Genomic DNA, 25,340 nt, shown 5'->3' on the forward strand with positions numbered 1-25,340 from the left:
CGGAAGTCCGCTCCCAGTCTCCGGGAAGAGTTTCTGCTTTCTTATCTCTATGGCGAAAGGAAGTACGGGCGCGACATCTGCATCCGTTGCGGGGAACGGGGGGGGGGGGGGGAGGGAAGGCAGGTGCGCGCGCACGATGAGGAGGGGGGGGAATGAAGAGGTCCTGCGCACGCGCAGCAAGGCGGGCCGGCGCTTTGGCGTTCTCTCTCTGGTCCGCGCCTGAGAGTGGGAGGGGAAAGCGGGTTCCTTCGGCTGCGCTGCGCGAGGCGAGCGACTCAGGTGAGGCAGCGGGGGGGGGGGAGGGGGAAGGTGGGCCGCCCCCCCCCCCCGCTTTCCCTTTTCAGCCGTTAGGCTCCGAGGCGGGACAGGGAAGTGGCCGTTTCGGGGCCGGGGAGCCTCATTCCGCCGCCCGGCGGAGCAGGTGGTAGGAGGCCCCGCCTCAGGACTGAGGCTGCTGAGGCGTCTCTACTCCAGCCTCCTTGGTGGGGTGGGGGGGGGTGAGCAATGAACACGTCACGGCCAGGTTTTAAAACTGGCTCATCCCCCCCCCCCCCATGATAGTCTTTAAGCCTCCTTGAAAACCACGGTGACAGGACAAATGAGCACAGTTAGGCCCCTTTCCAAATAAAGCCCTTCCACTCCTCTCCCCGGTTCCGCAGGACCAGGTTTGAATGCTCTCTCTTTTTTTCTGTGTGTCCCCCCCCCCCAACAAAAAAAAAAATCCTTGCAGGTTAAGATCATGGTTATGAAGGCTTCAGTAGAAGATGATGATTCGGGATGGGAGCTCAATATACCTGAGAAGATGGAAAAGAGTAACACGAGCTGGATAGATATCACCCAAGACTTTGAGGACTGCTGTAGAGGTAAAATACCACCACCCCCCAAAGGTTTTTCTCTTTGCACAAGTCAATGCTATGCCCTCAAAACATATAGAGGGCAGATGTGATACAGTCTCTGTAACTGAAATATATTGTCGTTGTAATATAAAAAAGGTGGAGTCACATGAACTCTGCTGCCTGCCCCTGCTTTGATGGGGAGGCATGCCAGTCGGAAACTTAGAAGAGAGTTATGGGGAGTTGTGGACTTGACTTGGACCAGTTTGAAAAGTCCCTTCCCATTCCCTCCATCACTCTCCCACCTTATGTGCCAACGATTCACTTTAATTAGTGGCAGCAGCTCCTTTTTGCCACTTGCTGAGATTAGGGGGTTGAAGCCCTCTTGGGAGCTGCCAAGAGGCTGTGTGTTTTAATGGATAGTGTAGAAATCAGGATTTACCTTTTTTTTTGTGCAGCACAGGTCCAGAGGTTAAAATGGGTCCACTGGCCCTGAGATTTTAAAAAAATCAGCCATGCCAGATTCTGTTTCATGCAATAGAACCCTCTTTCAAAAATACTCTACTTTCTTCTGGGTTATTCTTATGATAGAGGCATGAATGGCTTACCTTCATCTTTTTCTGGGAAGGGCAATGTTGACACTAGATGTTTATGTGCTGGACCTGAGCCCTAATTTCGATGAATTGCTCAGTGTATTTTGTTATGATTCACTAAAACCCTGGATTTTAAAGATATCTTCAAAATACTGATTTCTGCTTATTTCTCTTCATCTTTCTACTTATTTCTCTGAGTTCTGCAGCTCAGTTTAAGGGGACAATCAGAAGATTCTACTTTTCTTTTAGATTAACTGCAGTATAGTATGTCTTCCAAATCCTAAACTATGGTTAGTGAAAATAAGCCAGGATTGAAACTCATGTTTTGAACTTGGTTTGTTTCCACTACCCATATGAAGATCAACCACGTAAGTTCAGATTATGCAACAAGCTTTGGTAAAGGGCAGTATACAATTGTAAGCCTCATGTTGCTCACAAAGTATGGAGAATGTATGAGCCAAGGTTGGGGAAAGTTAAGCTTGATGTTTTAATACTAAACTGTAGCTGAGCATAATGTCAAAACCAACACAGTTTATTTTTCTTTCTCTTTTATTATATATAAGAGTTTTTGTGAGTAGTTATGTAAAGTTTTTGAGTTGTTATTTTTTTAATTTCCTTGTAGAATTGAAGTTGGGCGAGTTGCTTCATGACAAACTGTGAGTGAACCATTAAAAACAAGTTCTCATAATGTTTTTCTTGCATCTTAATCTGAAACAAACACATAGAAGTGTCATCTACTGATTTTTGTGGTGCTTACTCTTAATTATGTGCTCTTGACAAATCTGTTAGCTAGTTAAAGAACATTAATTAACATTGTTTTATGCTATCAATCTGAAAACTGTTTAAAGCAACCCAGAGCTTCAGCATTAGGCACACTTGTTGAGCTCGGGAGGACTTAATTCTGTATAAATATGGTATAGTCATACTTGCAGCTAATAACCTGCTCAGGAAGAAAAGCTGTTTAGGACTGGGATATACGGTTCCTAGATAAACCAGGTTCTTATGCCTCAGCCACAAACATGCTTAGTCAGAAATAACTATGGGTAGAATATTAATCTCTGGAACTGTTTTAGCTGGCCTCTTTCATAATTGTTAATTCTGCTGCTTGGTTAAGTCCTCAATTTCTTAAAGCTTTGAAAACTTAGAAACCTTGGGCACATAACATACATTTGTAAAAGTAGATGAAGATTATAATCATTCAGATTATGGAAAACAATTAAACTCATGCTCTATATTTGTTACATTTGTTCACTCTATTTTTTCCACTGTGGATATGACATTCACAGTAATTGCAGTCCATCGTATATGTATTTTACGCATGCATGGAATGCCTAAGTCCATTAGCAGATGTCAGCAAACTCTGACATCTGTGGACACAGAATAAGTCTTCTTCCTGAAATCCTAATTCCTTTACATCAGATGCTAATTCCTTTACATCAGTGATAAGAAACCTCTGTGGCCCTCCAGATATTGCTGGGCTACAGTTTCCATCATCTCTGACCATTTGCATTACTGTTGGGGTTGTTGGGAGCTGGAGTCTGTTGGGCAACAAATTCCTAATCCCTGTATCAGGGAAGCACACTTTGCCAGTGTCACAGTGAGACTTACTTCTGTGTAGTCATGAATAGGATTGAACTGCTAAGGTATATCCATAGTAATGAATAATCTTACTGCTTCATTAATTCTGAATTTAGCTGGTATTTTGCTTTTCAGTGTGTTGAATCTCCCAATTCCTTCCTTTAAAATGTTTTTGAAGACTTCATATATATACGTTCTGCATCTTACTAGGGCATCTTACTATTCACTTAATTTAAGGTGACTACTCGCGAGTTGCATGATATGAATACATTGCATAAACTCTTTGATTTTATTTCACACTATTTGGCAGTTATGCTTTGAAACAACTTTTGCCTTATATATGAATTCATTAGTTCCAGCTTAGGTTTTCTTTTCTGTTTGTGTTGCTCTCCTTAGTTTTGGTCTTTTTGAAGCAATGTCTGCTATTGAAATGATGGATCCCAAGATGGATGCTGGTATGATTGGAAACCAAGTTAATCGAAAAGTTCTTAACTTTGAACAAGCTATCAAGGTTGGCACACTTTGTGTTTTTGTCAGCTGCTTGGTGATTCATGAAAATGATTATCATCATTTAATGAACTCTAATATGCTAAACTTCAAATTTAAGCAGTGTGTAATTTCAGATCTACATGAGTGTAGAACAGCTCTGTTCCACTATTATTATATCCCGCCTTTTTCTTCAACAGGGTCTAAAGGCAGCTTAGTACTAAAATAGATACAGTGTAAAACATAGGGGATGGGAAGCAATAATTAAAAACAATTAAACATCAACTCACTCTGTGTGTGTGTGTGTGTGTGTGTGTGTGTGTGTGTGTGTGTGTGTGTTGATGATGTATTAAAACATACAACCATTACAATAAAACTATGCATGGAGGAGAGGTTCTAAGGGAGAAGGCAGAGAGGACTGTATGGAGTTCCATACATGCCTCTTGTTCCATCACACAGCACTACAAACTCAGCAGAAAGCTGCACACTGCTTCTGGAGTCTCACTTCCATTTATGCACATCACTTTCGCCTCCCTGCCCCCATACAGGTGCTTTTTTTGGTAGGCTGATGAAATTTAATTTGCCAATGATGAAAATTCATGTGCACACACTCTCTCTCTCTTTTAGGATGGTACCATTAAAATTAAAGATTTATCCTTACCTGAGTTGATAGGGATCATGGACACTTGTTTTTGCTGCTTGGTAAGAATATTATGTTTTTATGTTTGATTACTATGAGTACTCCAGGAGTGTTTGATAGAAGTTCCCATTCAAGTTACTATTTAGAACAGCTTATCAATTTTAACTCTACGGAGTTTCTGGAGGTGCACTTCTAAACACAACTACTAGATTTCTATTAATGTGGGTGGGATTACTTCTGAGTAAACATGTATAGCAGTGCACTTTGAATTAGGGTCCAGATTAGAGCTATGGTATGTTAGATAAATAGGTACCGCTTTATAGCGGGAAGGTAAACGGCGTTTCCGTGTGCTGCGCTGGTGCTGGCTCGCCAGCTGCAGCTTCGTCACGCTGGCCACGTGACCCAGAAGTGTCTTCGGACGGCGCCGGCTCACGGCCTCTAGAGCGAGATGAGCACACAACCCTAGAGTCGGACACGACTGGCCCATACGGGCAGGGGTACCTTTACCTTATATTTCCTCCAGACAAATAATTTTTAAAACATGGCTCAGTTTGGATAATCAAACTTCTGACAAAATGAAAAATGTACAGTATTGCATTTCATCCTCCCAGATTTTGTTTCCTTTGCAGAAATAAATTTATAAATGTAAACTAACATTGGGTAAAATCCAGGAAAACAGCCATGCATCGCCCACTATGCTAGTGCATCCTATGGAGGGGAAGATGAATTCCAAGGCCAGGTAGATTGCAACCCTTACTGGTGCTCTTGTAGTGAATAAGGCTGTGTTTGGAGATCTGAGCTATTTGGCCCTGGTCTGTCTGCCATGCCACAGCCTCCTACATACAAGTGCCCTGATAAGAGTAGTGACAATCTTGCAGCTGCACTAGTCCTGAATAAACATTCCCTGCACAGATCCTGACTGATGTCTAGATGCTTTCCTGTAGGACATGGTAGTGCGTCTGTTGTTGGGCCAAGCTTAGTGTGCTGTTTTATAGCTCAAGCATATGTGAAAGAGCAAGCGGAAGGTCATTGTCCCTGACTTCCTTTGGATTGCAGTTTTCTGACAGCAGCTCTGACAGGGCTTCTCTTTTAAGGCCCAGCTTATTGTGGAGTTTTATACCTGGTGAAAATGTGGTAGAGCAAGTTGGAAGGTCATTGGGCCTGAAATCCTTAAGAATGAATGCCATTTTTTAGTGGCACGTCTTAGGTTGCCACTCAAAGTACATTTGTGCTTGAAGTTTCTACTCCCTACCTTCTATGACTTTGCCTAGGTTTCCAGATTGTGTCCATGAGCCTTACTACTTTAGAGAACCTATTTGGTGCCCAATATTCACTGAAGTATAATGGATGTAAAACATTAATGACGTAAATCAGAGCATCTTTGTTTTTTCATGCTGTCTGTAGAATGGAGTAGGCAATATTCAAATGAACATTTTCCCACCTCTTTTGGATCGTGGAATTGAAGTTAAATATTTAGTTACTCTTTAGTGAAAAAATATGAATTGAGTAACAAAATTGGTCTCCTGCCCTTTTCATTCTATAAGCTTGATTTCTTTTTCAGATTACATGGTTGGAAGGCCATTCTTTGGCACAGACAGTATTCACTTGCCTTTATATTCATAATCCAGACTTTATAGAAGATCCTGCCATGAAGGCATTTGCTCTGGGGATCCTCAAAATCTGTGATATTGCTAGAGAAAAAGTAAACAAAGCTGCAGTATTTGAAGAGGTAAGTCATTGTTCAGCTGATGATTTCTCCTACCCATTATTAGTAAATGCAACTTGCCTTGTACAACTTTTTTGAGTTTGCTGCTGTCTTCCAATTGTAGTTCCTGGTTTTAAACTCATAATTAGTTCTTTATTTCATAATTCTTTATTTCATAAAAAATTATATACCTTTCAATTGGTTTTTAAAATCTCATCGTGGCTCACAAAAAGAATAAACAATGAAATTATCATAAAAAATTGCGTTGGAAACTGATTTGTTAAACAGCTTCATGGGCAGCAGTGTTTTGTAACACTATGTCAAGCATAGGCAACATGATGCCTTCCAGATGTTATGGACTACAAGCCCCAGCATCCCTGACCATTAGCCATGCTGGAATCTGTAGTCCAGAACATCTGGAAGGACACTAGACTGCCTATACATCAGCTATATTATTATTCCAGGAAATTATATATAGCCTAGAATAGTTATCTTTGTTCCCTAGTACTTTGTTTTTTTGTTTTTGTTTTTTTAATTTTTAAAATCTTTATTTATACAATAACAAAAACACACACAAAAAACACAAATACCAAATTACACACAAATTACAAAAATAACCATAGACACATGATTTTCTTGGCAAACAATAAAACATCTATTGGTCTTAACACTAAAGACCCAACTTCCGGTCTATTCCATATTTCAAATTCATATTACTTATTGCCAATACACATTTTCATAATTAAACTTATTCTCAATAAATCTAATTTCTTCAATTTACCTAGCAACTATTACTGAAGTTCCTCGAATGCTGCAACAGAATTTAAACTGCTATATTTATTTTTCAGATATTCTTTAAAAACCTCCCATTTAGAAACAAATTCCTGTTTTGATTTATTCTTTATCTTTTCTGATAAGCCATCTAATTCGGCATATTCTGTCAGCTTTTGGATCCAATCTTGTATAGAGGGGATTTCATTACTCTTCCATTTTGCTGTGATCTAAACTCTTGCTGCCTCCGTCGCATATAAAAAGATACCCTTCCTCTTTTGTGGAATATCCAAATCTGTTATTCCCAGGAGGTAGGCCTCTGGTTTTTTATTGAAAGAGATCTTTAGCATTTTTTGCAGTTCTGCATGTATACTCTCCCAGAATACCTGTATTTTCCTACATATCCACCACATATGGTAGAATGTTCCTGAGTCTCCGCATCTCCAACAATTACTTGTCACATTTTTATACATTTTTGAAAGTTTCCATGGTGTTAGATACCATCGATGTTGCATTTTTTGAAAGTTTTCTCTAATCGTGTAACAGTTTGTGAATTTCCAATTGTTATTTGAAAAATTTAAATCTGACAAACAAAAGGGGTTCTCAGTAGAAATTTCTCGATTCAAATCTGATCTTGTAAATTCTAAAAGAAAAACTCTTTCCAAAACTTACCGACTCCTCCTTGACTGGACAGTCAAGGAGGAGGAGGTAACAGTGGCAAAGGTGAGGGGGTCCCAGGATTTTGGCCATTCAATAACCATGGCCCAATGGGAAAATTTATGGAAGATCAATTGTTCCCTAGTACTTGGATGGAATGATGATTTTAACATTTTATATTACATTTTACACATCTTGCATTTTTAAAAAGCAATCTACTCAAATTATCTGTAGGCATAGCTTCCACCTAAAACTAGAGCCGGATTTTCAGTGCTTTGTGCATAAAGTTATGAAGGAAGCTGTTGTTGGTAGATACACCTTGATCGTAGCACTTAATTTTTCTTTTTTGTGTTTAGGAAGATTTTCAGTCTATGACGTATGGATTTAAAATGGCGAATAGTGTGACAGATCTTCGCGTTACAGGTAAGAGCTGAAACAATTCAGTCCTTTTTCTGGGAAGAAAGTTGTGCTTCATAGGTTTTAAAGGATAAGATTCTAGTCCTATGCACAGTTACCTAGGATCCAGTTCTATTGAGCTCCATTGAACTTGGACATAAGTACTAATGCTCAGTCATTATGCACAGATTGTACGGTCAAGAAATTAGCTGTATTGAGATGGTCCTCCAAATGTCTTAGCAAAGCCAAGCTTGCCATTATGTCCGATCTTGGTTAGGATTATTTGAAATACAATACCTTCAGAATAAGAATGCTGTCACTAAATTAGTGAAGGCAAATCAAAATAATAGATTTAGGGTTCTGAATTTTAAGGGCTAAGGAACCTATGGCCTTCCAGATGTTGTTAGGTTGCAACTCTGGCCATCATTCTTAATAGTGGGGGCTGATCAAAGTTGTGCTTCAACATCTGGAGGGACTCAGCTACCCCCTCCCTGATTTCGTTACAATGACTGTTGCATGTAGCATGGAAATATTCACTTAGATACACAAAGGAGTCTGCCAAGTGGCATTTATGCTTCTAAACTGAATTACATTTTTCCAGGTATGTTGAAGGATGTTGAGGATGACATGCAACGGCGATTTAAGGTATATTTCTTTTATTCCCCCCCCACACACACATTTTTTATTTTATATAGAAATTTGTAGCACAGTTAATGCAAGCTAAATATAGCCCCAAAGTGGTAAAGAGTACAATATAATATAAAACACAGAATCACAAACTTCAAGCTGTAGTGGCTGACTCTTAGTAGATCTGCAACATGATGTAACAATCTGGTGGCTCTTCATAAATTCTGTCATAACAAAGCATGTCTTAGGTTCTGACACCAGGACCAGGCTGTATTTATAAATATAGGCCAAATTCACATGTACAAGCACCTGGGAAGGAGATCATGGTGGCTTTGCTCCTTCGTGGTTGTTTTGCTGCTGCACAGATCTAAGCCATTGTCTGAACCAATCTTTACCTTATGCCTTGTCTTAGTGAATGAGGACATAGAGTGCTCTCATCTAAACAGATTACTAGGAAGGGATAGGTAATGGAAGACTTTATAAACTACTTGATCCAAAAATTTCTAAGCACTGTGTATAAAACAAAGATCTATAAACTATAAATAGAATCAACAGAATCTGAAAAGTGAAATTTGTACGTCACTTAATATCCAATTAAATTGTTTCTAATGTGTGTTATTGTAGAGCACTCGAAGTCGACAAGGGGAAGAGAGAGATCCAGAAGTAGAACTTGAAGTAAGGATGGTTGCATGCTATTACAGATTGTAAAAAGGTTACTTGAGCAACTTTTAGTGACCTAGAATATGCTCTAAAATAAAATATTTCTCAAGAAACTACAAGGAATTATGCAAAAAGACCAATCACATATTTGTTTATTTTTGTTTTGTTTTTTTACTGGGCTTGAATTACGCACCAGATTATCTAGTATCTAAATATACATTAATCGCATAAGATGCAATAATTTAATCTTATCAGTAGTAAAGTCCCAGCAAAACAATGGTTATTGGAAAACAACTTTTGTATATGTGAGTAGTAAATGTACTTGTAGCATTTTGTCTAAACGTTATTTTTCTGGAAATTTGGAAATCATTAATTTTGGGATTGATTTTTTCCCCCTATAGCATCAACAGTGCTTTGCAGTATTCAGCAGAGTGAAGTTCACCCGAGTATTACTGACTGTATTAATAGCTTTTACCAAAAAAGAGGTATGATTGCTACAGAGTATTGCTGCTTCAAGTGTTAAAGGCAGATGGGTATGTGAAACCTCGCTGTTCAGTGACCCCTTATGGCTGAATAAAGATGCTGGGGCCAAAGAATGGTTGTGCTGGACAGGAGGCTGCTGTCTTCATGTCCTGCTTATGAGCATCTGAGGGGCAGGATGATGGACAAGATGGTGCCCTTCATCTGTCCCAGTAGCTGTTTTATGCCACACTAATGAAGCCTTTAGGATTACTATCAATTGCAGCATGTATAAAACAGAAGCATAGCTTTAGAGATAAACTTTTACAATTATCTAACATATATAACATTTTTGTTGCATAATTTTGTTGCTTTGTTACTGGACCATTTGGTAGACATTTATCTGTTGCTCTTGAAATACTGGTGTTATTTTATTGCCTAGTGTCATTCACAGAGATTTTTAAATTGCCTTTTTAAGACTAGTGCAGTTGCAGAAGCTCAGAAGTTGATGACTCAGGCAGCTGACTTGCTTTCTGCTATCCACAATTCTTTACACCATGGCATTCAGGCTCAGAATGACACAACCAAAGGAGGTAAGCAATTATCTTCAGAAGTGTTCTCTGCCTTTGATCTCTGTTGAGGTATAAAATCACTCAGTGGCCTGTTGCTACTCTCATCTAGGTTGATCTTTTGTCTTGATCTATTACTTTACCTTCTAGTTATTCAATCATAGATGTTTTTATTGAACATCCTTCATAATATGTGGTTGCTCAGCTAATGCAGTCTTGTTCACAGATGCAGAACTCTTGTCCACAGAATGTAAAAGGCTGCAAAATTCTGTGGATTAAGAATCATTCAGGCAGCTTCCCATCTTGTGAAACTCCAAAAGCTGCTCTAAATAAATGGGCATTGGAGCTATTTCAAGAAGGAGAAGGTTCACATGTCCTTAGGGAGGTTATTCCAGTGCAAGATTGTGGAAGCTTTTTAGCCCAGTGGGTCAGATTGTTATCTCTCCCACCTCTTGTGGGCCAAGTGTGACAGAGCTGCCCCCCAATCAGTCACCTGTTGGCACAAGGATGTCAGGTGATCTATATTGCTTGTCTTCAGAAACTCCTTTCAAAGCACTATTTTGCTCAGCAATTTGAAAAGGGCTTTTCAGGCACCACTGATTTGCAGTACAAACATCCTGTCTGCTCAACCAGGTTTTAAACTGCCCCATCCCCCATAAGCTTGCCCTCTGCACACAGGTGGGGTGTGGCAGAGCTTTTGTGGGTATAGGCCAAGTTGGCAGCAGTCTTTTACCTCATTTGCCCTCGGGATGTTATCGAATGATGCTATACCATGCTTGATGGCATAGACTTCCCACGATACAGTCAGAGATTTGCATAGGTGCTGTGAAAAAGCAATCAGCTGGCTCTCATTGATAACAGTTCACTAGCTGTGATTTGATACGTGTGAATCAGTACAAGGTTGTTTCTCAGAACACCTGACTGATGAGTCATAGTGGGCTATGGCCCTCTTAAAAACTCATGGCCAAAATCCAGTCACGTTGCATGTAGCTCTGAGACAGCGTCATCAGCACAAAGTAAAGTATACACTAATACACATAAAATGGTTTCCCTTCTGAGAAGAAAAATGCGCAGTCATAAATCATAGTCACTTATTGATATATTGGGTTTTTTGCAGGTACAGTACTGCTCAAAGCAGTTTGCAAAAAAAAAGAAAAAAGAATCTGTCTAAATACAACAGTACAAATAATCATAATGCATAATAGCAATTACAATGCCACTAACAAGTCTAAATTACCTTGAGCATATTATTTTTCTAATAGTCATTTTAAATTGCTTAATTGACAAGAAGAAATTGCTTAATATTTTGAATGCCTTGTTTCCCCCCCACCCTAATTCCCCCCCCCCCAGATGAAGTAACTAGTGTATGATACAGCACTTAATTGGGATTAAGAATAGTAATTGAACGTTTGTCTTTCTTTTTTTATTAGATCATCCTATTATGATGGGTTTTGAACCCCTTGTTAATCAGAGATTGCTTCCTCCAACTTTTCCTCGATATGCAAAAATTATTAAAAGGGAAGAAATGGTCAACTATTTTTCAAAACTTATAGACCGAATAAAAACTGTCTGTGAAGTTGTCAATTTAACTAATTTGCACTGCATACTGGTAAGTATCAACGCTGTTAGCTTTTTGTTCATAGGGACATAAGAGAATGTTACTTGAATAGCTCCCGGGACTTGTGCACAAATACCTGCATACTTTTTCTTTGATTTTACTTCTTGTTGTTTCACATATGGAATAAATGTAGAGAAAACTTAGACTATAAAACTTTGATGAAAACTAGGGAGAGAATCTTGGTGTGAAAACTGGGGTGTATTCGGTGGAGGCAGACATAAGCATTTCTTCTCACAGAAGGCAAGTTTTTGCTGATTTCCCCACCACCACCCATGGCAGTCCACCTTGTTATATTTGTTATACAAATCCCCCCACAACCCTCAGCAGCAGCTTCTCAAGGGGTGCAGGGAGTGTGGCTGCAGTATGTAGGGAGGATCTGTGACAACGATGTTGGGAATCTGAGGTGAGATGCCCAGGCAGTGGAAGTTGCCCTCAGTGCCAGTCATCATACAGAAGTTGCTTAAGCTCCAAAATAGTTTACAGCTGCAGAAGATAAGGCTTCAGGAATATAGTTTTGAACACTGATACAGCCATACCTCGGGTTACAGACGCTTCAGGTTGCATTTTTTCAGGTTAGGGACCGCCGAAACCCGGAAGTACCGGAACGGGTTACTTCCAGGTTTTGGCGGTCGCGCATGCGCAGAAGCGCTAAATTGCGCAGAAGCGCCGAATCGCAACCAATGCGTGCGCAGACGTGCTGTTGCGGGTTGCGAACGCTGCAGGTTGCGAACATGCATCCCGCACGGATCACATTCACAACCTGAGCGTCCACTGTGTATTCATACAGCTGGTAGTAGTAGTAGTAGTAATAGTAATAATAATAATAATAATTAATAATTAATAATAATTTATTATTTGTACCCCGCCCATCTGGCTGAGTTTCCCCAGCCACTCTGGGCGGCTCCCAATCAAGTGTTAAAAACAATTCAGCATTAAATATTAAAAACTTCCTTAAACAGGGCTGCCTTCAGATGTCTTTTAAAAATAGGATAGCTGCTTATTTCCTTGATATCTGATGGGAGGGCATTCCACAGGGCGGGCGCCACTACCGAGAAGGCCCTCTGTCTGGTTCCTTGTAACCTCACTTCTCGCAATAAGGGAACCACCAGAAGGCCCTCGGCGCTGGATCTCAGTGTCCAGGCTGAAAAATGGGGGTGGAGACGCTCCTTCAGGTATTTGCAGATACAGATATATACAAGTTCAAAGTATTTATGTTGCTCCAGCAATTCAAGATGTAACACAGACTTCACCTCACTTCTCATGGTTGACCCTGACACACTAGGACAGACTCCGACACAGACAGCACAAGACCCCAGACACAATGAGCTCACGTTGGCACTGGGCCATTGTCATAGCAACTGGCTTGGCTGACCTTGGACCTGTTGGCTTATCTCATACATGGGGTGATTTGTGCTCATGAAGGAAATTAAGCCCTTCCTCCATGTCCAGTTCCTCCAACAAACTGGGTGTCCAGTCTTGCGCAGACAGAAGTACTTCCACTTTGTGCCACTGCTGGCTCCAACCCTACAGTTAATGCAGAACTCAGGGAAGTTTTTATTTTTCTTCTCATTCTGTCAAAAAATTCTCCATACCAAATGGAGATAGTAAAACTCAGCCAACTCTCTCACTATGTCTTAGAGAACCAATACCCCTCTCCCTTTCAACATTTTAATGGTATCTACATCAGCAAAGTGGTCAAGGAGTAGACAAACAAATTGAATTATAGGCATTTAGGAGGTTATTATGGAGAGTCCTTTCTAATGGACTCATATGTTCACTGCAAAGCTGAATTTTATTTCTTCGTGGTGTAAATCTTTGTGTTATGCTAATCATAATTTTCCTCACATTCTGTTTATAAATTAGGATTTTTTCTGTGAATTTAGTGAACAGTCACCTTGCGTTCTTTCAAGATCATTGTTACAGGCAAGTAGAAAATGACAGATTCAGAAAATACGTTTTAGGTGTGTGAAGTCACTGTGTGAAGTAACAAATTTACTGTTTGTTGCAGACTACTTTTCTTGTGGATAACAAAAAGGTATTTGGTACTCATCTCATGCAAGATATGGTGAAAGATGCCCTGCGATCTTTTGTCAGTCCTCCAGTACTTTCACCTAAGTGAGTAACAAAATCTAGTTTTGATATTATTATATGCATGTTTACCTCATGTCTCACTATTTAACAAAATCACCCAGCATCTGACTAGATTCAGTTAAATGAAAATTGTTCATGCTTTAGGGCCTATAAAAGGCAATTCTTTGCAGGCTGTGATACCAGAATGGGACTTAGATGCTACCTTCTACTGCATTGTAACTTGGTATGTGAATAATCGCCAATCATTTGCCTCTTCTTGAAAGGAGGTGATATTTATCTTCCTCATCAGGCAGTCCAGCATGACTGCAGTTGTTCCCATGTGATGCCAAACTTTTAAAGAGGAACACAAAAATGTTAGATGTAACTCTGCAAGGAACACTTAGAATCTAAATTAAAAAACAAATTGGTATCTGAAGAAGTGTGCATGCACACAAAAGCTCATACCAAGAACTAACTTAGTTGGTCTTTAAGGTGCTACTGGAAGGAATTTTTTTTGTTTTGACTATGGCAGACCAACACGGCTACCTATCTGTAATCTAAATTAAGTTTGACTATTTTCCCATTCAAGATCATGCAGCCTTTTATACTATCAGCTACTTCATAAGAACGGTGTCCCTAATGAACATGATCTCTCGCTAGTTTTCAATGCTTTTGGTTTACACATCCCCTTAGAAACAGTTCTGAGATCAATATGGCACAGCCATATTCAGGATAATAAGCCAAGCCCTTGATTTTACAACACTGCAGGATTTTCACTTAGAACCATTTTGTCCCTTCTCTCTTAGATGTTGTCTATATAATAACCACCAGGCTAAGGACTACATTGACTCCTTTGTCACGCACTGTGTTCGAGTGAGTATTGATGGCATTACAGAATATTTAAACACTTATGCACATTAAGTATAAAAGATGGTATATTTTCATGTAAAAAGAGGACTGTTGGACCAAGTGTTCATCTAGTCCATCATTCTGTTCCTGCAATGGCCAACCAGATGCCTATGAGGACCCCACAAACAGGAGGGCAGTACTACTCTCTCGCTTGCATTCCCCAGCCATTGGCATTTGGGTGCAGGCTGCGTCTGCTCCAAGAGGTAGTGCATGACTACCATGACCAGTAGCTTTTGATGGCCTTAAGTGCCATGCATTGTCTAGCCCCCTTTTTAAACTTTCCAAATTGGTAGCCATTGCTACATCTTGTCATAGGGAATCCCATAGCCTATGCGCTGTGTACAGTTGGTACCTCTGGTTGCAGATGGGATCCATTCTGGAGCTCTGGTCGGATCCCAAGGTTTCTGCAACCGGAGGGACCGCTTCTGCGTATGCACGCTCGGCGAAACACTTCCAGGTTTGCTGCTTTCGCAACCCGAAGTTTACGTTATCCGAGGGTAACGTAAGCCAAGATGCTACTGTACTTCCCTGGTCATTCCTGAATCCCTTCTGTGACACTGGGGGTTGATATTATGACAGAGGGAGAAAAACGTCTACGTGAGGACCATGATTTATAATATGACTCCTTGGGAAAGGAGGAAGCCCAGCCTGAAGTTGTGGTTTCAGTAAGTTTTGTTTTTTGTTCCCATGGCAGAAGTAAATGGAGAAATTCTGGATCTTACTGTAGCTGTGATTGAGTATCAAGTATCGCCTGCCCCCAGCGCAGATTACTCTCCTCTTCCTCGAGTTCCTTCAGTTTATCTGCCTGTAGGGATTGAAGTTTGCAAGCTTCAATCTTTGCAAGCTTGGATGAAGCAGTTGAGGCAGCAAAAGCTAAAGTACCGAGATAAAGTTTGGATGGGCATTCTAAGTCACCTCAACTTGTTTTTGTGTAAAACAGACCCACCTCAGTCGGATGCTTCCCCTGCAAGCAGCATCTCATTGGGTCCTCAGGCACCTGATCAGGCTTTAGCACTCCCCCCACCCCCCACCCCCCTAAAAAAAATTGTAAGGTTCTATGGGAAAAGATAGTGTCTATGAAGCAGAACTCTTAAGGGTGCAGAGATCTCTGTGATGGAGACCCTAAAATACTTAGGAAATGTTCAGAGCATTCTCTATCGCATACTCTTCCTCCACCCCCAATAAATAGAAAAGAAAGAGGACTGACTCCTCATCCTTCTGAAGGCTCCTTCTCCCTCTTTACAGACTGTCCCTTAATGCCTGCTAAGGGCACTGGGACCCTTGCTATTCCTGCCCCACGGAGGATTAGAAGAAAGAGCTATTGGGGTGAGATCAACCTTTAGAAGCAAGCTTTGTCCTTGTTCGATGATGGATAGAATGTTGACGTTTTAAAAGGCTTGGGGAGATCTAAGCAGAGGTTTCCATAGTCTGCATGCTCAAGAGCAATCCTAACACAAATGTTGAGCCTCCAGCTTTTACCATAATAAGGCACTGGTAGCAAGCTTTCATTTTGTTACTGCATCATTCTGCTGAATCAGTGAAGTTAAATATCAGGCAGCGGGGGATAAGAAACTGGCACCCACCTTAATCAAGATGTCACTAGTAGCAATACTGTATCTATTGCAGGTACCTCTCTCCAGCCTAGCAGACCTTTCTGCCCAAGCCATGTTCACAAAGGTCACAACTTGCTCCGACTGCGAATCACTGATCCCCTCATCTCATACTGTCTTTGGTGAACCTCCCAACAGCTAATCATGGACCTATCAGAGAAAAAGAAAAAGTTTCTGCCAAATCCTACTTTTTATCCCTGTGATTTCTTTGCTAGACATGTGCAGAAGTTGTACCAAGTGTGTCCAGTTGCATCTAAAGCATTGTCTTTGAAATGAGTGGCATCTTTCTACACCTGTTTGTTTTAGCAATATGCAGGATGTGTTTGGCTCTGTGTTGTCCAACCAGCACATAGACTCAGATGAATAGCACCCTGACTGTCTTAAGTCAGCACTGCAATTGAGCCAAGAACTCAGCCAGGTTTCCTTTGGTGGTGTTTCCAAAGGGCCAAGTTGGGCACTGATGGGCACAACAAAGTGTCAGGCTACCTCTAGTTAACTTAAGGAACAGCTTTATGATGTGTAATGCAAATAAAGTCTAGGGTGTGAAAATGAAGTACAAGTCTAAAAATTCACCAGACTTTCTTTTTTTCCAGCCATTCTGTAGTTTGATTCAGATTCATGGGCACAATAGGGCTCGTCAGAGAGATAAACTTGGCCACATTCTTGAGGAATTTGCTACTTTGCAAGATGAGGTAATTCAAAGGGAGACACAATACTGTACAGAGCATAAGATCATGAACAGTGCTTTGTGTTTTCTATCCTTCCCCCAAAACAGCTCTTGTAACGGTCAAATGTGTGAGCTGTGCAGTCACCATTAGAACCTTGGGCAGAGTTTCTAATGGCCAAGCTATCTGCTGCTGCTGTTCCTTCCTCGTGCCTCCAAGACCCCATTTGCAGGCTTGCTTTCTTGTACTTTCCTTGCTCTTTCAAAAAGCACTTAAATTTAATCCAAATTTCATTGTCCAGGAATATTTACCTTTAACTTTGGGGGGAAATATTTTTTTCTTTACACATGGCCATACTATGTTTTATTGATGAATGCTTTATCTCCTTAATATGATGTGGCATAACAAAGTACACAGGTGTATTAAAGTAGAGAATATGCACTGGGATTAGTGAAAGGAAAAGCATTCCAGAGTGTGGAAATGTTGATTATAGTGGTTAAGAAATGTCTAGGTTACACACAAAAAATAATGTGCCTAAGAAGCAAATTTCTGGGGTGTGACATCCTCTGGGAAACAGAGTGCTTAATTTAATACAAATTAGAATATTTTGAGCATGACCTACTACTCCTTTGAACACTTCTTCAATTTTGCTCTTTCAAGTATATGACATTCTTGTCATCTAGCTTCCAGCTCTGGATCTGGAATGTGACTGCGGGCATAAATCATGACTCTTGTCAATATTGTTTGGCAATTTACAGACGTGATACTTGAGCATAACGCCACTTCTTTCAACTTGTTAGGCAGAAAAAGTGGACGCAGCACTTCACAGTATGCTGCTGAAACAAGAACCCCAAAGGCAACACTTGGCCTGCTTGGGCACCTGGGTCCTTTACCATAACCTTCGCATCATGATCCAGTATCTTCTGAGTGGCTTTGAACTGGAACTCTACAGTATGCACGAATACTACTACATATATTGGTAAGAGGAACAAATTACCGTATTTTTCGCTCCATAAGGCGCACCGGACCATAGGGCGCACCTAGTTTTTAGAGGGGGAAATCAAGAAAAAAACTCTTATTTCCCCCCCAGCCCCAAAGAGCAGCGTACAGGCTGCGCGCAACCTCTCCCTGCCGGAGGGGTTGCGCATGGCTATGGCACAAGCCAAGACAGCGAGCGGGATGGATCCCGCTCACTATTTTGGCTTCCTTTTTAGCCGCACGCAACCTTTCCCTGCCAGAGGGGTTGCGTACAGCTATGGCACAAGCGAAGACAGCGAGCGGGATCCATCCCGCTCGCTGTCTTGGCTTGTGCCTTAGCCATGCGCAACCCCTACGGCAGGGAGAGGCTGCGCGGGGCTAAAGAAGCCATAGCCGCGTGCAGCCTCTCCCTGCCAGAGGGGCTGCGCACGGCTATCCCTGAAGCCTTCCGAGCGCAGCGCAAGTTCCCACTGCGCTCCTCAGGCTTCGGGATCCTTTTGCTGAAGCTGGGAGAGCAAGACACACCTGGCTTCAGCGAAAGGAACCTGAAGCCTTCAGAATGCAGCGCTGTGCTCCGAAGGCTTCAGGCGGCTATCCATGAAGCCTGGAGAGAGAGAGGGGTCGGTGCACACCAACGCCTCTCGCTCTCCAGGCTTCAGTGAAAGCAACGTGAAGTGGACGGAGCGCTCCCTCTGTGCTTCGGAGGCTTCGCGTTGCTATCACTGAAGCCAGGCAGCCTGCATTCACTCCATAGGACGCACAAACATTTCCCCTTAATTTTTGGAGGGGGAAAAGTGCGTCCTATAGAGCGAAAAATACGGTACTTGGGAGCAGGGAGGAGATATTGTTGTCAATAAAATACAATGCATTCTGTAGCAGAATAGGCAGTGCAGCATAAGTGCATTCTTTGAACTGCTATTTATACTGCACAAGATTTGCAAGAATTTACTATAGATTGCAAGGATGTTTGTTGTAGGGCTGGGCAATATCTGATTTTCAACATTGTGATATACAGTGGTGCCCCTCAAGACGAAGGCCTCGCAAGACGGAAAACCCGCTAGACGAAAGGGTTTTCCATTTGCGATGTGCTTCGCAAGACAAATTTCCCTATGGGCTTGCTTCGCAAGACGAAAACGTCTTGCGAGTCTCGCCATTTCCCCCCGCTTCCCCCCCCCTTTTTTCTAAGCCGCTAAGCCACTAATAGCCTTTTAGCAGCTTAGCCGCTAATCCTTTAATAGCCGCTAAAACGCTAATAGCGCTAATCCTCTTAGCCGCTAATGGGGTTGCTTCGCAAGACAAAAAACCGCTAGACGAAGAGAATCGCGGAATGGATTCTTTTCGTCTTGAGAGGCACCACTGTATCGTCAGGTAACTACAACAATACGCTGACGTATCACAATGTTTGAAATGCATCTCGTCAGCTTCTTCCTCCCCACCTTACAGTAGGAAGAAGCAGCCAAGATACATCGCCCAGCCAAGCCCCAATACCTCTCCAACTTGTGTGCAAGCCAGAGGAACATTTTTAAACTGCTCAGCTGAGGCATGGAAGCCTTTCTGTGCCTCAGTTGAGCTAGTAGTGTGATAGCTAGAGGAAAGTTCCTGCTCCGTGCCTGCTCTGTGGTTTGCTGCCCCCTGCAGGAGGTAGAGGAGAGCTGGACCAGTTAACAGACAAGAGCATTCTCTGGCTTCAAGCAGTTTATTGTCAGGGCAAATATTTTGAACTGGTTTAGCACAATGTGGACTCAAAACTAGTTTTCAACAATCTGTCACCATATTGCCAAGGCCTGGTGTGTTGCTTATACTGAAAACCTGCTTTTGTATTTAAAGCATTTATAGTGGTGCTCTTCAGCTACTCAATAATGAGGTCTTGGCCATCCCAGAAACGTGACCTAAATTTAGCCCTGTTTTCTGCTGTAGGTATCTCTCTGAGTTTCTCTATGCATGGCTAATGTCAACACTCAGTCGTGCTGATAGCTCTCAAATGGCAGAAGAAAGAATAATGGAAGAGCAGCAGAAAGGCCGGAGTAATAAAAAAACCAAGAAAAAGAAAAAAGGTATAGCTCCTTTTCAAATACCTTGCAAGCTGGTTTTTATCACATCTTATGTTTCTGTTAGAACACTTGAAATTGATGTTTTTCCTGTGTTCAGCCATCTAAATAAGGTGATGGTTGTTCAATAGGTATTTCACTTATCTTCATATAGAATGAGTCTAATGTTTGTTGTTGGCCATTTTAAAATGTAGATTCGTAAGACTTGTTACATGTGACTGAATGATGAAGCTGAATGATGAAATTGAATATAACTATTTATAGTTACTTTCCAAAATTGGTAACCACTGAATAAAGTGTTTTATTCTCTGTAGTCTAGGGATTACGGAACTAGATCTCGCCAGTAGGCCAGATCCTATATCCCCTACTATCCAATCCCCAGGTCAGATTTGGCAAGTGTGTGGGGGAGTCCATCTGTTAATCACCTGACATCCCCAGTGATTGAAACCTTACTAATTGGCTGAACATTGGCACTTCACTTTTATTGTTGGGTAATAAAACTCCTAATTCATCTATTTATCATCCTATTATAGTTCTTTATACAGCAACAGTGATTTCCCCCTCCCCAAGTTCTTCTGCCCCTGAGCAATCAAAGCATGGTTTTTGTTATGGCTACATGAATCTTGTAGTTAATTTTGGGTTTTGCAGGGTAGTAGGTCTGTCACTTGCAAAAACTGCCGTAGTTGTTTACATTCTGCATTTTTTAATTCTGGTGAAATCAACATTACATGGTAAAATATTTCTGTATATGACATTTGCAGCTCGTCCTCTGAGCAGAGAGATCACCATGAGCCAAGCCTATCAAAACATGTGTGCTGGAATGTATAAGGTGAGTGATGTATTGTGGATTGTGATTGTAAAGATAACTTTTTTAAAAAAAAAATGAAATTTGGATACTTTTCAGAATTAAGGCAAGAAAACTGTACTTGAACACTCCTAAATGACTGCATGTTTTCCTAAGTAATGCTATGTGTAGGAACAGTGCAAACATAGCTTAACTATGAAACAATTTCAGTTGTTGGCTGAATTGGATCCCAGACTAGTTAATATCATTCTTTCAGTTCAAAAGCTAGTTATGGGTTGGGCTTGGCAGGGGAATTTCTGGTGCTGGGAGGGAGAGAGCATGTGATCCTATAGTTTAAGAATGAGCAGTGTTATGTCTGCATTCCGTGACACTTTTCCAAATGAGTTAGTGTGTGGATAGAACTATAGTCAGCATATTGTGGTGTTAAAAACAAAGATTATGATCCAAAGAAACCGTGCTTGTCCTCAGTTAAGATGGGATGCATTTTATATGCCAGATAGTACCTAAGGAAATGTTGGCATTCTTTTTGTTTTGTTATGACAAAGCAGAACTAGCACACACAGATTTGTTCCGTACAAGTTGTATCAGAAGTTCCTCTCCTTAATACTGCCAAATTTGTCTCTAAGGTGCGAGGCTACTGGAATCAGTTTGGCAGATTAGTAAACACTTTTCAGTTGTAACACCCCTTTCAAGAGACCATATGTGCCATGTTTCATTGTGTTGCAGCTACAGTGGTGCCCCGCAAGACGAATGCCTCGCAAGACGAAAAACTCGCTAGACGAAAGGGTTTTCCGTTTTTTGAGTCGTTCCGCAAGACGAATTTCCCTATGGGCTTGCTTCGCAAGACAAAACGTCTTGCAAGTTCTTGCGAGTTTGTTTCCTTTTTCTTAAAGCCGCTAAGCCGTTAATAGCCGCTAAGCCGCTAATAGCCATGCTTCGCAAGACGAAAAAACCGCAAAACGAAGAGACTCGCAGAACGGATTAATTTCATCTTGCGAGGCACCACTGTACATTTATTTTTCCTCTGGCATCTTTCTGGAGTCACTTGTCTCTGTATGTGCACCAGTGCTTCTGTTGCTGATACAGTGGTACCTCGGGTTACATATGCTTCAGGTTACAGACTCCGCTAATCCAGAAATATTACCCTCGGGTTAAGAACTTTGTTTCAGGATAAGAACAGAAATCGTGCAGCGGCGCCGCAGCGGCAGCAGGAGGCCCCATTAGCTAAAGTGGTGCTTCAGGTTAAGAACAGTTTCAGGTCAAGAACAGACCTCCAGAACGAATTAAGTTCTTAAGCCGAGGTACCACTGTACATTGCAATAAGCAAATTTCTCATTCTGTGCGTTTCTCTCCCCTGTTTCTCCTGAAGACTATGATTGCTTTTGATATGGATGGCAAAGTGAGAAAGCCGAAGTTTGAGCTCGATAGTGAGCAGGTTCGGTACGAGCACAGGTTTGCCCCTTTCAACAGTGTCATCACGCCACCACCCGTACACTATTTGCAGTTCAAGGTGAGCCACAAGAACATTACAGGACGTGTGTATATTATATGGTTTCTTTTCCCTCCCTCTTGGATCTTTACCAGTTTGATGGGTTTCCCTCCATTGTAATGGAGGCAGGCAACACTCTGTTCAGTAAGCAAGGCACATCCCAAGGTTCCTTCTTTATTTGCCTGCCTATGTTGGGGAGAATGCCATAGTTAAAACCAAAGCACACGAAATAAAAAGCCATTTCCCAAGTGTTCATTAGTTGCAAAGCATAAAATCTTTTTAAATTATTTAATAGATCGCTTTTTATCCAATTACAAAATTATACAAGGAAGAACTAGGAAGTAAATGTGTAGAAACTATTTTGCTTCATTCTGCTGTCACCTCTGTGCCTCTAAAGTGTAGCCTCATTCAAAAGAAGGATCTTTCTGGGGGATTTTGGCTGTTCTTAAAGGATGCTTATTTTTCTGATATTTAGGAAATGTCTGACCTAAACAAATACAGTCCTCCACCTCAGTCCTCTGATCTCTACATGGCTGCTAGCAAACACTTTCAGCAAGCTAAAATGATCCTGGAAAATATCCCTAACCCAGACCATGAGGTGAGATCCTTTCTAACATATTACTAAGAATTGCCTGTATAAATTGTTGGCACTTGATTCGGGCGTTTTTTAAACGGTGAGCATTTAACATTGCTTCAGTTACAGTCCTGGCTTCTGGCTTGGCTGTGCTGCGATCCCACTGGCTTCTGGGATTCAGAATATTTTTTTTCTTGTTTTCCTTGTTTCCTCCTCCAAAAACTGGGTGCGTCTTATGGTCTGGTGCGTCTTATAGAGCAAAAAGTACGGTACCTTGAAAGCAGAGTGTTGGCGCTTTCGTAAAGTTTTGCTCCTTTTTAAATACAAATAACGAATACAGTAAACACTGCAATTGCCATTTTATTGTGAATTCAGTTCTTTTTTTTCTGCCTGTGAACTATATCAAACTTGGAATATTTCTGTTTAGGTCAACAGAATTCTTAAAGTTGCTAAGCCCAATATTGTGGTCATGAAGCTGCTGGCAGGAGGTCACAAAAAGGATTCTAAAGTAAGCAGATTGTTGCTAAATTAATATCACTGCTTTTGAAACATAGCATTGGACTATCAGAAGGGGGTAGATGTATTGCAAATATGTCACATGCTAGTGGGCCATGATTAAATAGTATATTTTTAATGGCACACTCGATAATTGGTGCATAGTTTCAGTTAAAATGGCAGATAACAAACTATATTGGTGGGGCATGTTGCTGTAACAACTTAATAGTATAATATTTAATACATTTATTCTAAAGGACATTGTGCTATGTTGTAATACCTTAAAAGTCCTGGTTGGGCTGCAGCCCTTTACCAACTTCCTTGAGAATAAGCCCCATTGAATTCCATGTCCTGATTCGTACATAACACCAACCCACCAGTTTTTGGGGGGTCCCATTTCCTAAGTGAACACACCCGATCTCCACTTCCCAGACTAGTGTGCAGATTGGAATTTAGTTCTCTGTAGGGATTCTCACACCGTATTTGTATGAAGTGGTTGAGGGCTGATGTCAGTGCTTTTTGTTCTTTTAAAAGTTACTAGCTGCCTGCCACAGCTGAAAAACATAGCTCCCACCACTCAGGGTGAAAATAAAGCTGTCATTGGAGTGGCAAATCATGAGGCTATGGCATCCCTCCCAGAGACTTGTATAGAGGAAAGAATGGCTTTTTTGCATGCATTGTCCTTGAAAGCCTCCCAGGATCACTGTATGAGTGAAAATGACAGCTCCATAGCTGTCAACGTTTCCCTTTTTTAAAAGGGAAATTCCCTTATTCCGAATAGGATTCCTCACAAGAAAAGGGAAAAGTTGACAACTATGGACAGCTCAGTGGGTTTATCATAAGCTGCTATTCCCAGAGCCAGTTTTGACCCCATTTTCAAAATGTGTGGCAGGAGCTGCGCTTTAGTCACTCCAGGCAGTTTGCGCCTATGAAATGGGAAAAAATAAAGTCATCCCTTGTATAGCAAGTACTTGGAAGACCCCCAAAGCAAACCCTAACCCCCCCCCCAAAAAAAAATCAGAAAAAGTCTACACACACTCAGGATGTATTCAAAAGGCACATGAAATGGATAAAGACTGGCCCCTCCATCCCTAGTCCGATATAGTGCACGTGGCAGTGTATCTAATTTTTGCATAAGTTCTGTATGGTTTGTGTCTGGAAGAGATGGTAAAGAGTGCTTTGTCTCACCTTTTTGCTGTTCAGCTTCAGGTTTTTCTCACTCTTGGAATCCAAAATGCTTAATTAAGGAATCATTTGGACATGCTTTAAAGTATCTTTCAATGCTTTTTCTTCTAGGTTCCGCCAGAATTTGACTTCTCCCCTCACAGATACTTCCCAGTAGTGAAGCTTATTTGAGGCAAAGGATTAGGAGAACAATCTATAATGTGTACAACAGAGCTCCTTTGGTAGGCTCTTTGATACTGTGCTCAAAAGGGACATGATTCACTTGGACACAAGTACCGTTGTATTGGGAGTAGCTTTATTTTGGCTTCCACACAGCCTGACAACTGCTGTTTTAAAGTGGTTTGTGTAACGTTTTACCATTGGACCTGATTTTAACAACTTCATTGTTAAAGCATTGTATGTTTCGGTTTTACTTCAGTTTTACCCATAAATCATTTTTATGAATGGCTTTTGAATATTTGTAAGCATTTCAGAACACACTTGCCCACTTCAAAAGTACACTGCAGTAAGGGAGCGGTTATATTTTGATGACTAAAAAGCAGGACTCTCCTCTGAAGGAACACTAATAGGCTCTGCAGATGTGCTGCATGTTTTTATTAGACCACGTATGAAATGTTCTTAACTTACACACACACACACACACACACAAAAGTGTATTGGAGTTTTGCTAAGAAATAATTTGGAAGGCATATCCTTTTAGAGTGCAAAATCTTCAAAAGAAGGGGGTGAAATTTCTGGCCACTGGTTGAGTATTCTAGACAGATGTCTTTGGATTTAATTGCTGAGAGTTTGCATTCAGGACTTCACATTATTTGGCAAGCCTCTATACATACATGGTTGCACCTTGCTCTCCACTTGTTTTAAAGGCTGCCCTATACCAAGTTATTTCCGTAAATTGTAAGCCTTAAAATGATTTGGAC

The 25,340-nt window shown here is 41.2% G+C and overlaps 1 protein-coding gene across 5 annotated transcripts; it reads left to right on the top strand.

Moving 5' to 3' along the window:
• The first annotated feature begins 38 nt into the window (after positions 1 to 38).
• NAA35 (N-alpha-acetyltransferase 35, NatC auxiliary subunit) lies at positions 39 to 24,864 on the top strand. Of its 5 annotated transcripts, none has more exons than XM_028748902.2 (23): positions 39 to 62; positions 731 to 863; positions 2,049 to 2,082; positions 3,401 to 3,515; positions 4,118 to 4,192; positions 5,692 to 5,859; positions 7,620 to 7,686; positions 8,261 to 8,304; positions 8,911 to 8,961; positions 9,348 to 9,431; positions 9,884 to 9,998; positions 11,405 to 11,583; positions 13,456 to 13,515; positions 13,601 to 13,707; positions 14,469 to 14,535; positions 16,775 to 16,873; positions 17,647 to 17,825; positions 19,742 to 19,878; positions 20,634 to 20,701; positions 22,047 to 22,187; positions 22,642 to 22,764; positions 23,168 to 23,248; positions 24,532 to 24,864. In XM_028748902.2, exons 2-23 carry the CDS (start codon positions 740 to 742, stop codon positions 24,589 to 24,591), a joined length of 2,178 nt encoding a protein of 725 aa, XP_028604735.2. In that variant the 5' UTR covers positions 39 to 62; positions 731 to 739; the 3' UTR covers positions 24,592 to 24,864. The 5 variants fall into 5 exon arrangements, with proteins under 5 accessions (XP_028604735.2, XP_028604732.2, XP_077792148.1 ...); XM_028748899.2 differs by lacking the exon at positions 39 to 62 and adding an exon at positions 130 to 279; XM_028748900.2 differs by lacking the exon at positions 39 to 62 and adding an exon at positions 355 to 424.
• Positions 24,865 to 25,340: the final 476 nt, after the last annotated feature.

The sequence above is a fragment of the Podarcis muralis genome, chromosome 11 (assembly GCF_964188315.1).
Source record: "Podarcis muralis chromosome 11, rPodMur119.hap1.1, whole genome shotgun sequence".
In the NCBI taxonomy this organism is placed as follows: Eukaryota; Metazoa; Chordata; class Lepidosauria; order Squamata; family Lacertidae; genus Podarcis; species Podarcis muralis.